Source organism: Chiloscyllium plagiosum, unplaced genomic scaffold (assembly GCF_037043375.1).
Source record: "Chiloscyllium plagiosum isolate Xiang-an unplaced genomic scaffold, Cpla_swu_hap1 HiC_scaffold_3, whole genome shotgun sequence".
Taxonomy (NCBI): Eukaryota; Metazoa; Chordata; class Chondrichthyes; order Orectolobiformes; family Hemiscylliidae; genus Chiloscyllium; species Chiloscyllium plagiosum.
In genome coordinates this window covers 94,387,159-94,401,483 of record NW_028270141.1, presented here as the reverse complement: position 1 = coordinate 94,401,483, position 14,325 = coordinate 94,387,159, and the positions used below count along the sequence as shown (strand labels likewise).

Here is a 14,325-nt window from a genome sequence, read left to right as displayed (position 1 = left end):
CATTATTTCTAATCTGGTGAAACATTTGGAGCCAACAGGGATTTATGCCATAGACCATAAGATACAGGAGCAGAATTAGGTCCTTTGGCCCATCGAGTTTCCTCCACCATTTGATCATAACTGATGTATTTCTTAACCCCCATTCTCCTGCCTTCTCTCCATAATCGTTGAAGCCCTTACTAATCAAGAACCTATCTATCTTTGTCTTAATTACATTCAATAACTTGGCCTCAACAGCTTTCTCTGGCAATGATTTCCACAGATTAACTATCTTCATGCCGAAGAAATTCCTCCTCATCTCACTTCTAAAGGGTTGTCCCTTCTCTCTGAGTCTGTGCCCTCAGGTCTCACCTTCTCCATATCCACTCTAACCAGGCGTTTCAATGTTCTCTAAATTTCAGTGAGATCACCGTTCATTCTTTTAAACACCAGAGTACAGACCCAGAGTCCTTACCTGTTCCTCGTATGACAAGCCCACAAAATTGGATATTAATTTGATTGATTCTGAGTCAAAGTTAAGTCTAAGTCAAAGTTTGCTCATTGCCATACTAGAGAAGCTAATGTTGAAATTCTTTTGAGAAGTTGTTCTGAAACACAACACACTCAAAAGATACAGGGTAATTGTATATGCATCTTTCTGAATTTTTTTTCAGACGAGCTAGTTAACCTTGCCATGTACTGTGAGAGGATTAAAAGGAAGTTCTGGCCTGAATGGATTGAAGAGAGTGATGATGCTTCATATGACAATGAAGATCTGTCTAGTGAAGACAGTTTGACTCCCACACCACTACAAGACTTCAGCTTGTACTCTCGCACAGAAACTTTTGATGAAGAAGTAACTGAGAACAGTGTCTCCTATTCCCAAACTCCGGACACTGATTATACCGGCCATTCACTTTTTGATTCAGATGTTGAGATGGAAGAGTACACAGACAATGAGTTGGGTAAATGAATAAGAGTGAAAAAAAAACTTCTAGGTTGAAGAAAAATACATTATTGCAAATTTTGCACCTTTCACAGTTAGTCTTGAGATCACTAGGAATCCGTTAGTACAGGTATTGTTATTTGGACCAATGTGATAATATCGCCATGCCAGTTAGAATCACAGAAAAACTCCTTTACACTTCTATCAAGTGTGTAGTAATTAACTGAACAATATGCTTAAATAAAGCTAATAGAACAGCACATTTAGTCATAATAGTCACGGTACAGTAGGTAACATTGCAATTCTTTACAGCTATCTTACAAGAACATGCTACTCTCCTTCATTAATTTGAGATAATTTAAAAGTTGCATACATCTAAACATACTATGATATCTATGGAAGTCAAGGTCTGTCACAGTATAAGTGAGGCCTTCATTGCAAGGCGCATGGATAACTCAGTCAAGTTCTTTAATATGCAGAGATGTCGGTTGTAATATAAGTTGAAAATAAATCACTTTCATCAGAACATCCTATATAAATGCCAATTCAAAGAGATAACTTTTTAAGTGTGCACGGAAAGCAGCAGTGTATTTCATGTACCTGTTAGATTCAAATGGATTGAACAATATAATGTAGCAGTTTTCTGGGATTTTATATATTAAACTGTGTTGCATTTATAGAATCTTCCTGTGTGTGAAGTGAATAATTATTTTTAATTTGTACTCTGTAATATACATATTTGCCTGTATGGTTTTCCTTGTTATGTATATTTTCTCTGGTGCAGGACTTAGAAGGAGCATTCTCTTTGAATGTAAATACTCAAATACTTGGAAGCAGTGAATATATACATACTGCATTGTTAACTCAGGTGTAAGTGGCCATAATTCTTAAGTCCATAGGTGAGAAAATTCAAACTAAATTGACTCATAGACGAATAAGAGATTTACAGCATAAAAAGAAGCCTTTCGGACCCTAATTTTCTGACTGGACAACAAAGATCTGATCCCATTTTGGCCCACAGTATAGGAGATTATGGCAGTACAAGTAAAAATCTAAATACTGCTTATATCTTACAAGAGTTCCTGACTCAATCACCCTTTCAGATGGTAAATTCCAGACTTCTACCACCATCCATGTAAAAGAAAAGTTATCAACTCTCTCTTAACTTTGTAACTTATACATTAAATCTATACCTCTATTTATTGACCTCCCTAATAATGGCAAATGTGCTTTCTGATCTATCTTACCCATATGCCTCATAATCTTATACGCCTCTATCAAGTCTTCTGTCACCTTTGCTGCTCCATGGAAAACAAACCCAGTCTATCCAAACTTACTTCATAACTTGGACCGTTCAGACTAGGCAATACTCTAGTAAATCTCCTCTTCAGTTTCTTCATTGCAATTACATCCTTTGCATTGAGGTGACTGAGACTGACATACAGTACTCCATTTATCGTCTAATCAGTGCTTTATAAAGTTCGAGCATAACCCCCTTGCTCTTGTATTCTAAGCCTTACCTAATCATGGCAAGTACACCACATGCCTGCTTAACCATCTTATCTACCAGACCTGCTCCCTTCAGTGATCCATGGATGTGCACACCACGAAGATCTGATCATCAATACTTTTCAGGGTCCTATCATTCACAATGTGACCCCTTGCCTTGTTATCCTTCCCCAAATGCATTGCCTCAGACTGTTCCATGTTGAATTCCATTTCCCAGTGTCCTGGTTGGCTGGCCAATCCCTTGATATCCACCTACTTTGTCATGCAATGACTATCATCCTCATTATTTAGCACCCTACCAATTTTTGTGACATCTTCTTGATGAGACTATCTACATTTAAGTCCAAATCATTACTGAGTAACAAATAGCAAGACATCCAGTACCAAATCCTGCAGAACAATGCTGGAAACAGACTTCCAGTCACAGAAACATCCCTCTACCATCACCCTCTGCTTTTACCTTCTCAGCCAATTTTGATCCAAAGTGCAACTTTGCCATGGATCCCATGGGCTCTTATTTTCTTTTTTAAAAGTCCCACAACACCAGGTTATAATCCAACAGGTTTATTTGGAAGTATAAACTTTTGGAGAACTGTTCTTTTGTCAGGTACTTAGCTTGTACTTTCAAATAAACCTGTTGGACTATTATCTGGTGTGCGATTTTCAACTTTGTCTACCCCAGTCCAACATCGGCACCTTCACATCTTATTTTCTTGACCATGAGTGACTTTATCAAAAGCTTTGCAAAAATCCATATATACCAAATCAAATGCTTTACCATCATTTACACTCAAAAGTTATTGTTCCGAAAAATTTGACCAAATTTGTCAAACACGAACTTTCCTCATTAAATTCATGCTATTGTTGATTAATTTATATCTGTTCAAATGTGGAAATATTTGTCCCTTAGAATCCCTTCTAATAATGTACCCACCACCAAAACTAGACTGACTGACTAACCTGTAGTTTCCTGGTTGATTGCTTTCTCCCTTTCTAAATTATGAGACGAATTTGGCCTCCCTCGGTTCTCTGGTTCCTTTGCTGTGGCCAGAGAGGATTTGGAATTTACTGCCAGAGCCCTTGCTATCGCCTTTCATGCCTCACTCCATAGCTTGGGATACATCTCATCCAGGTCTCCAGGCTTAATCACTTTTAAGGCTGCTAAACTCGCCTTGGCTGTCTCTCTCTTAATGTGGCTGGCTAAAGTAAAAAAAGCTTGCCTTCATGCAATGCATTTCATGCCCTTTGAATGTCCCAAAATAATTTTTTTTAAAGTACTTACAAAATGTGGTCACTGCTGTAATGTAGAGACTTTGCCATGGATCATACGTGACAGCCTGTTTGGCTGTGTAATTATTGTTCCAGGCGCTAGAGAAATTTCCATTGTTCTTTTTGAATAGTGTCATGAAATCTCTAAGCTGAGAGGGCAGGCAGAGGCTTCAATTTAACATCTCACCAAAGTGCAAGCTGTATGGTTACATGGATATATTACAATTTTTATTAATTGTTTTGTGTCCTAAAGTGGGGAAAATACATGTGATATCTTTTCAATTTATTTAATATAACTGTGGACAGAGGTGTGAGATTAACCTCTGACACCAGCGATCTGTGTTTTGGCACATCAAGGCCTGGGAGCAGACAATGTACACATATCCTTGGTTAAGATAGTCCCACCTCCAGTTTTATTGCAGACATTAACCCATTTACTTTAAATAGGTCAATAACTTCACTGAAATACCAAACAACAGAATGTCAAATGAATACATTAAGTGTCTATCGACTGATATTGCTTCCAACAATTATCTAGGCTACTATGTCTTGGTGCTGGAAAGGAGGAGGAAATATTTATCGATTGTTTAAATCCATACTTTTTTTTACTGGCTTGGGATTTGCCCATTCTATCAACCATACTCTCTGGTGAAGAGTCTTCTGGACTTGAAACATTAGCTTGCTCTGCCTCCATGGATGCTGCCTGACTCACAGTGATCTCCAGCATTTGTTGTTTCCAACTCAATGTTGCTAATGAGACCCAGTACAACACTGCAAATACAAATATTTCCCAAAAAGAGAGAAAAATCAGTACAGTAGTTTATTACAAATAAATTTCAATCTGAAAATTTTTGGAAATGAAATCAATTACTTCTGAATACCAGGGCTGGTTAAAATATTTTTCATGATATTTACAGTTCAGATCACATGGATCTTGAGATTACTTGACAAATTAAGCGACATTAAATAGTTCTTGAGTAAACAATGACCCAGATTTGCTTTGGCAGGGTATCTAATTGCAGCTTTACGTTTTATAAAACCATTTTTTATCGGCTAAGCTGCTGAACATGTGAGCTGATAACATTGCAACAAGAAATACAGCATCTGGAATCTGAGTGAAAGACATCTACCATGTATCTCCTGAAGCAAACTGATTGAAAGATTGTGAAATTAACAACACAAGAATTCAGAAGGATGCGTGAATGAAACTCAGTATTAAATCATCGACATAGACAAATAAACAGAAGGAAAGAAGGATTAGAATAAGAGCGAAACAAAATAAAGAAATATCGCAAAGAGCAAAACAGTTTTCAAAGAAAAAAGTCTCCAGCATTAGAATTGAAGGAATGAAACTCCACATTTTTCAGAGTTAATTTTCAGTGATGTGGAGATGCCAGTGTTGGACTGAGGTTGACAAAGTCAGAAGTCACATGACATCAAGTTATAGTCCAACAGGCTTATTTAAAATCACAAGCTTTTGGAGTGCTGTTCCTTCATCACATGAAGTGGAGGGAAGTGCACAGCGACAGATATATAGGTGGAGAGATAATGGCAAGATAATTCCAGGTAATTAAGAGTATCGACAGATAAGTACAAATAGTGTGAGTGGGCTGGCTGAATAACAAATCTTTGATGGTGATGAAAAAAGTATCAAACGGTGTGAGTAAAGTGTTAGCAGCTGAATCCAAGTGAAGGGATGACGTATGGACTGACTAATTAAGGCAAAGATAAAATTACAAATAATCAATTATTATTCAGGATAAGGGAGTCCAAAACTGCAGGCCATAGGTTTAAGGTGAGAGGGAAATTCACCCTATCCATGCTCCTAATGATTTTCTCTCTGTAAGGTCATCCCTCAGTCTCCGACCTTCCAGGAAATAACTCCAGCCTATTCAGCCTCTCCCTCTAGCTCAAACTCAAACCCTGGCAACATTCTTGTACATCTTTTTTGAAGCCCTTCAATGTTTAACAACATCTTTCCTATAGCAGGCGAAGGAACTGGGACCGTCATTGCTAATGTAGGTCTTAATATAAAAATGTAGGAGTGACATCTTTTCTTGGAATATTCAGATCATTGACGCCATTAAAACTACATCTATTTGTCACCCAGTAGCCTTTTTCATTCAGCACCTACATGCACCTTTGTCTCCTGAGGTCTGGATTTGCTCCTACACAGGTCCAGGAGGAGCAGGCATTGGCAGATCTATCTCAGGCTTCAAACGCCAGAAACAATTGTCAAGAGCAGTTCAGATGTCAAAGCACAGATAGGAGCAGCCTGTCTCTATCTCTGCTGAAACCCCAGGTTGCACCACACTTAGTATGAGATTTTGATCATACTATTACTTTTTGGGTTTAGAGTACATAGAACATAGAACAATACAGCACAGCATGTGCCCTTCGGCTCTCAATGTTGTGCCGACCTTTTATTCTACTCTAAGATCAGACTAACCAACATACCCTTTATTTTACTATCTTCCTTGTGCCTATCCAAGAGTGGCTTGAATATCCCTAATATATCTGACTCTACTACCACTTCCAGTGCATTTCACACATCCACCCACTTTGAGTAAAGATCTACCTCTGACATCCCCCCTAAACCTTCCTCCAATTATGTTCAAATTATGCCCCTTTGTGATAGACATTTCCACCGTGGGAAAAATACTCTGGCTCTCCATTCTATCTATGCCTTTCAACATCTTGTACACCTCTATTAAGTCATCTCTAATGCTCCATCTTCACTCCAATGAGCAAAGCCCTAGCTCCCTCAACCTTTCTTCATAAGACATGCCTTCCAATCTAGGCAGCATCCTGATAAATCTCCTCTGCACCCTCTCTAAAGCTTCCACATTTTTCCTATAATGAGGCAACCAAAACTGAACACAATATTCTAATTGTAATCTAACCAGGGCTTTACAGAGCTGCAGAATAACCTCACGGGCTCTTAAACTTAATCTCCCTGATAATGAAAGCCAACACACCACATGCCTTATTAACAACCCTATCAACATGGGTGGTAACTTTGAGGGATCTATGGACATGGACCCCAAGATCTTTCTGTTCCTCCACACTGCCAAGAATCCTGCCTTTAACCCTGTATTCTGCATTCAAATTCAATCTTCCAAAGTGAACAACTTCACACTGTTCCAGGCTGAAGTCCATCTGCCACTTATCAGCTCAGTTTTGCATCCTGTCAATGTCCCATTGCAACCTATAATAACCCTTCAACTATCCTCAACTCCACCAACCTTTGAGTCATTGGCAAACTTACTAACCCATCCTTCCATTTCCTCATTCAAGTAAGTTAAAGAAGTCACAAAGGGCAGAGGTCCCAGAACCGATCCCTGCAGAACACTATTGGTCACCAAGCTCCAGGCTAAATACTTTCTACTACCACTCTCTGTCTGCTATGGGCCAGCCAATTCTGTATCCAGACAGACAGGTTACCCTGTATCCAATGCCTCCTCACTTCCTGAATGAGCCTAACATGGGAACCTTATCAAATGCCTTGCTAAAGTCCACGTATGCCATATCCACTGCTCTACCTTCATCAACCTGTTTTGTCACATCCTTAAAGAATCAATAAGGCTTGTAAGGCATGACCTGCCCCTCACAAAGCTATGCACTATCTCTAATCAAACTATTGTTTTCCACAGTAGTTATGATTTGGAGATGCCGGTGTTCGACTGGGGTGTACAAAGTTAAAAATCACACAACACCAGGTTATAGTCCAACAAGTTTGGACTATAACTTGGTGTTGTGTAATTTTTAACCTGGTTTTCCAAGTAATCATAAATCCTCTCTCTCAGAATCCTCTCCAGTACTTTGCCCACCACTGACATAAGACTGACTGCTCTGTAATTCCCAGGATTATCCCTATTCCCTTTCTTGAACAAGGGATTAACATTTTCCACCCTCCAGTAACATCTTAGCATTTTGTATTATTTATTCTTTTGCTTTGAATTTGGATGTCTGCTTGCAAGACAATTAAGGGAAGGCAATTGCTTGCGTAGAACTCTTGCTGACCTAAATGACTTAAGAGGTCGAAGAGTTTGAGTTCAGATTCTTGTGTCTGCTTTAATTATTCTAGGTACAATTTTTGTAGCTGTAAAAGTTTGGTATATAAAGAGAAAAAAATTGGTGAAAACTAATGTAGGCACCTTATAGTCAGAAATGGGGGAAATTATAATGGGGACCAATTTAAAAGCTGATGAACTAAATTCGTACTTCTTTCTTGACAAAGGAGGACACGACTAAAGTACCAAAAATAATGGAGCACGCAGGATTTAGTGAGAGAGAGGAACTGAAATAAATTTGTTTTAGTAGAGAAATGGTGTGTTGGCGAAATGATGGGATTGAAGACTGATAAATCCCCCGGGCCTGATAATCTCAGAGTACTGAATGAAGTGGCCTTTGAAATAATACATGTATTGGTGGTCATCTTCCAAGCTTCTGTAGACACTGGAACAGTTCCTACAGATTAGAGGATTTAATCTCGCTAATTTAACCCTGCTATTTAAAAAAGAAGGCAGAGAGAAAACAAGGAATTATTGTCTGATATCAGTCACAAGGAAGATGCTGGAGTATATTATCAAGGGTTTTACAGCAGAGCACTTAGAAAACAATCAAAGAATAGGGTGGCACAGTGGCTCAGTGGTTTACTGACTCACAGCACCAGGGTCCCAGAGTTCGATTCCAGCCTCGGGTGACTGTCTGCGTGGGCTTCTTCTGTGTGCTCCGCTTTCCTCCCACAGCCCAAAGATATGCCAGTTAGGTGAATTGGCCATGTTAAATTGTCCGTAGTGTTAGGTGCATTAGTCAGAGGGAAATGGGACTGGGTGGGTTACTCTTCAGAGGGTCGGTGTGGACTTGTTGGCACAAATGGTCTGTTTCCACACTGTAGGGAATCTTATCAATAGACACAGTCAGCATGGGTTTACGAAGGATATAATGCTTGATAAATCTATGAGAATTGTTTGACTTAATGGAGAGCCAGTGGTTGTGGTTTATTTGGATTTTCAGAAGGCTTTTGATTAGAGATTAATGTGTAAAATGAAAGTGAGTGGAATTGGGGGTTTAGTGTGTTGAGATAAATAGAAAGTTGGTTCGCGGACAAGAAATGAAGAGTAGAAATAATTAAATAGGGTCTTTTTCTGAATAGGCTCCCACGAGGAGGTTGAACAGTTCATCCACTTTACCAACACCTTCCACCCCGACCTCAAATTTACCTGGACCGTCTCAGACTCCTCCTTCCTCTTCCTAGACCTCTCCATTTCTATCTCGGACAACCAAATCAACACGGACATTTACTATAAACCAACTGACTCCCACAGCTACCTAGACTACACCTCCTCCCACCCTGCGGAGAAAGTGAGGTCTGCAGATGCTGGAGATCAGAGATGGAAATGTGTTGCTGGAAAAGCGCAGCAGGTCAGGCAGCATCTAGGGAACAGGAGAATCGACGTTTCGGGCATTAGCCCTTCTTCAGGAAGGGCTAATGCCCGAAACGTCGATTCTCCTGTTCCCTAGATGCTGCCTGACCTGCTGCGCTTTTCCAGCAACACATTTCCATCTCCTCCCACCCTGCTCCCTGTAAAATGCCAATTCTTTCGTCTCTGCCACATCTGCTCCCAGGAGGACCAGTTCCAATACTGTACAACTCAGATGGCCTCCTTCTTCAAAGACCGCAATTTCCCCCCAGACGTGATCGACGATGCTGTCCACCGCATCTCCTCCACTTCCCGCTCCTCTGCCCTTGAGCCCTGCCCCTCCAACCGTCACCAGGACAGAACCCCACTGGTCCTTACGTACCACCCCACCAACCTCCATATGCATCATATCATCCGTCGTCATTTCTGCCACCTCCAAACGGATCCCACCACCAGGGATATATTTCCCTCCCCTCCCCTATCAGCGTTCCGAAAAGACCACTCCCTCCGTGACTCCCTCGTCAGGTCCACACCCCCCACCAACCCAACCTGCACTCCCTGCACCTTCCCCTGCAACCGCAAGAAATGCAAAACTTGCGCCCACACCTCCCCCCTTATTTCCCTCCAAGGCCCCAAGGGATCCTTCCATATCCGCCACAAATTCACCTGCACCTCCACACACATCATTTACTGCATCCGCTGCACCCGATGTGGCCTCCTCTATATTGGGGAGACAGGCCGCCTACTTGCGGAACGTTTCAGAGAACATCTCTGGGACACCCGGACCAACCAACCCAACCATCCCTTGGCTCAACACTTCAACTCCCCCTCCCACTCCACCAAGGACATGCAGGTCCTTGGAATCCTCCATCACCAGACATAGCAACACGACGGCTGGAGGAAGAATGCCTCATCTTCCGCCTAGGAACCCTCCAACCACAAGGGATGATCTCAGATTTCTCCAGTTTCCTCATTTCCCCCCCCCCCCCCCCTTGTCTCAGTCCCAATCCTCGAACTCAGCACCACCTTCCTAACCTGCAATCTTCTTCCTTTTCTCTCCGCCCCCACCCCCACTCCAGCCTATCACCCTCACCTTAACCTCCTTTCACCTATCGCATTTCCAACGCCCCTCCCCCAAGTCCCTCCTCCCTACATTTTATCTTAGCTTGCTTGGCACACTCTCCTCATTCCTGAAGAAGGGCTCATGCCCGCAACGTCGACTCTCCTGCTCCTTGGATGCTGCCTGACCTGCTGCGCTTTTCCAGCAACACATTTTCTGCTCTTCTTCTGAATGTCAGGCGATGACTAGTGGGGTATTGCAGGGATCAGTAACAGGACCCCAGCTATTCACAATGATTTAGATGATGAAACTAAATATATTGTCTCAAATTTTGCAGAAGACACAGTCGGGTGGAGGGGTGAGCTGTCAGGAGAATGCAAACACGTTGTAGTTTGATTTGGACAGACTGAGTAAGTTGACAAAAACGTGGCAGGTGCAGTATAATGTGAGTAACTGTGGGGTTATTCACTTTTGTAGCAAAAATAGGAAGGCAGGTTATTATTTGAATGGCTGTAGACTGAGAGAGGGGAATGTTCAATGATATCGGGGGCTCCCCATACATCTTTTGCTGAAAAGTAAATTTGCAAACTCAGCAGACAGTAAAAATGGCAAATTGTATGCTGGCCTTCATATCTTGCTGCAGTTCTACAGGGCATGGAATATTGTGTGCAGTTTTAGTCTCCTTATTTGAGATCAGATGTTCGTGCTATATAAAAGAAAAAGAGTGCTGTGAGGGTTTACCAAATTGATTACTGGGATGGCAAGACTGACACAAGTGTAAGTGAAGGTGTGAAAAGGAGAAAATACTCATCTTCAACAGAAAAGAAAATGATCTCCCTCTGACCTTAATCATTTCACTATCACTGAGCCCACCCATAATCAACATCTTATTAAAGTGGAAATAATCAGAGGAGTATCAGTATATTTGAGTCAAGGTAACAAAGGTATGCATGAGGGATTCAACAACAAAGTGATAGACAAAGTTGAAGGATTACAAGAAGATGGAAGTAGCCTACTTGTCCTGTTGACAGAGAAGTTATGGAATTATAAACTAGGCCTAGGGTCAAATAAAATAAAATTGTTGAAAATGGTCTGCCTCAGTTTCAGACAATTTCCAGTGAGAATATAAAGTTTACGACTAGGGAAAATGAGGGGGCATTGAGGCAAGGATTTAGGTCTTCCCATTATTTACTTGAAGGAAATTTATTCTCACAATACATAAGTCAAACAAGTAAAGTGCAGTTCTGAGGTGTCCAGAAGACAGTAGTATTGAACATTTTCAGTGTGAATGTGGAATATGACATTGTTTGGATTCAGTCAGGCCAACATGGCTGTCACTCACTAGTTAAAGAATTGATGGGAATCCCTGTCAGCTCCATGTTGGAGTAGTTTGACAGAATCAAGTGAATTTTAGGTTCCCAAGTGGCAATCTTCAGGCCTTTCCTGTGATTGAGTAATCCAGGCTATTTAGAAATCCAGCCGAATGGCTCTGAGGAAACAAAACCAGAAAACTCAGCAGGTTTGGCAGCATCTATGAAGAGGAAGCAGCATTAACGTCTTGGGTCCAGTGACCATTCTTCAAGATTTGAATTTTTAGTGCTGTGGGGACATGAGTTCAATCCCACATGGCAGTTGGTGGAATTTAAATGTCGTTGATAAATATAAAACTCTGTAACAAAATTCATGAAACCAATTGTCAATTGTTATGAAAACCTGTTTGGTTTACTAAATTCCTTTCAGGAAGAAAATTTGTCACCTGGCTTTTCCACATGTGACTCCAGACCCACAATAATATGATTTGCACTTAACCACCTCCTAAAATGGGAAATAAGATCACTCAGTTCAAGGTCAATTAAGCATGGTCAACAAATGTTGGCCTTGCTGATTGTGCCCACATCCCACAAATGAAAAAAAGGATCTCAGTCATTTACATACAATGCATTTCCAGTATAAACCAGAATATTTCAGTTACATGAACACATTTAAAAGTATTTCATGTCTACCACAAATTACATTTTCATTGACAGTACATTTCAGGTGAGTACTTGCTTGTTAAATGTTCAGTGTTACAGAGAAGGAACAGACATAGGTTTGAGCTTCAAAATATGTTAATGTGAGATGCACAGATCGTGAAAGAATTATGTTTCCAAGCCAGAGGAGTGAAAAGCACGAGGGATACTTGTGCACTGCTTGCAATGGTTCATGGCTTGCAATGAAAGATGCAGGACAACTATACATTTAATGTTAACATGGCAAATGAACAAAAGTGAAATCTTACAGAAATAGCCTTCTTCAGAAAAATACCTAAAGGAAAAAGGTTTTACAACAGCATCATCAACTTATACAGTAATAAAATATTACAAAACATTTTGCAGAGAATTATAAAATAAAATATGACAATGGGATACTTAAAGAGATACTAAGTCAAATGACCAAACTTTGGTCAAAGAGGTACATTTTCAGGATGAAAGCCAGGTAGAGGAAATCGAGAGGCGGGGCAATGGTAACATAGCGCTTCCAGGCAATTGACAGCATGCTCATCGTTGGAGCAATTAAAATTTGGTTGGTCAATAGGCCAAAATTAGAGAAGCAGATACCATGGAAGATTGTATAGGCTGGAAGAGGTTACCAAGGTGGCAAGGAGTTGATCTGAAAACAAGGTTGAGAAGTTTTAAATCCAGGTTTGAATCAAAGGCAATGTAAGTCAGTGATCAGGAAGTGAAAGGAGAATGAGATGTGATGGAAGTGAATAATCAGGCAGTAGAGCTTTGGATGACCCCAAGTTTATGGAGGGTTAAATGTTGGAAATCAGATGGAAGCGCATTGGGAATGTCGAGAAATGAAAGTATAAATGAGGGCTTCAGCAAGAGGTGATAGAGGTTAAGTTGGGTGATGTTGGAGAGATAGAGATAGAACAGCTTAACAATAGTATGAACATAAGTTTGGACATGTTCATTTTGTAGTCAAAGTTCATGAACAGATTGGCTCAATCTCAGACATGTTGCCAGGGAGATGAATGGAGTGGTGATCAAAAGCAATAGATTCAGTCTTCCCAACATTTAATTGAAGAAAATGCTTGTTAAGGTAGTACCAGATGTCAGATAAGCAGTTGGATTATTTAGCAACAGTGGGGAGAGTCAAGAAAGATGGTGGTAAAGTATAGATAGACACCATGTGATAACTAACACGTGACACGAAAGGGCAGTATAGAGGTAGGTGTGTGTGGAACCAAACATTTATCCTTGGATATACTAGAATAATTAAAGCAGAAATAAATTGCTTTGAGAATGAGAATGAGAAATTAATCTTAACAAACAGGAAATGGAGGACTTTGAAACTGAATTTTTTTAAAAGGGGCATTGGACTGTTTAAGTATGTGTTTTCACAATGAAATACATTATAAGTATCCTAGGAATAGTAGAAAATCAAGGAGTAAAAGGGTGAATGGAAATCAAAATAGTCATGGTCACTGAAGAAAAATATTAGGTAGACTAATGGGACTAAAGCCTCAAACATCTCTGAAGTCTGTTTGCCTGCGTCCCAGGGTCTCATAAGAAATGTTCAAACCATAATTACCTCTAATACAGCCACAACCCACAATAATATGGTTAGCACTTAACCACCTCCTAAAATGGGAAGTAAGATCACTCAGTTCAAATCAATTAAGCATGGTCAACAAATGTTCACAAAACATATCATTGTGCAGGGTTGTGTCTGCATTAGAAATAATCTTTCAAAATTCACGAAGATTCTTGCAACATCCAAGCAGATTAGAAAATTGTACATTGAAGAAATTATGGAGACAGAAACAAAATGTCTTATGCCAGTTAATCTAACACTTGTCATTGAAAAAAAAAGGCAAGTTAGTTAGAAATAACAGACAAGGGTAAGCCAGAGAACAAAGTAACTCTGAAGAATTAAACTACATTTACTTCAATACAAAGGGTCTTACAGGTAAGGCTGATGATGTCAGGGCATATTTGGGAACATGAGATTTGAAAACTGAAACTGGAAATTTAGAAAATCACAATTCCCTTCACAACAAATCACAAGTAGAGTCAATAAACACAAAGTACTGAGGATTCTGAAAATCTGGAACAAAAACAGTGTGCTGTTTAACTGATTGACAGCAAACT

At 40.2% G+C, this 14,325-nt stretch overlaps 1 protein-coding gene across 1 annotated transcript in view; it reads left to right on the top strand.

The window, feature by feature from the left end:
* faxcb (failed axon connections homolog, metaxin like GST domain containing b) overlaps positions 1 to 1,607 on the top strand; it is a 67,978-nt gene extending 66,371 nt beyond the window's left edge. The window contains exon 6 of the mRNA XM_043685561.2: positions 654 to 1,607. Within this exon, the coding sequence (XP_043541496.1) occupies positions 654 to 952 (299 nt within the window). The 3' untranslated portion in view covers positions 953 to 1,607. The remainder of the gene's footprint in view (positions 1 to 653) is intronic.
* Positions 1,608 to 14,325: the final 12,718 nt, after the last annotated feature.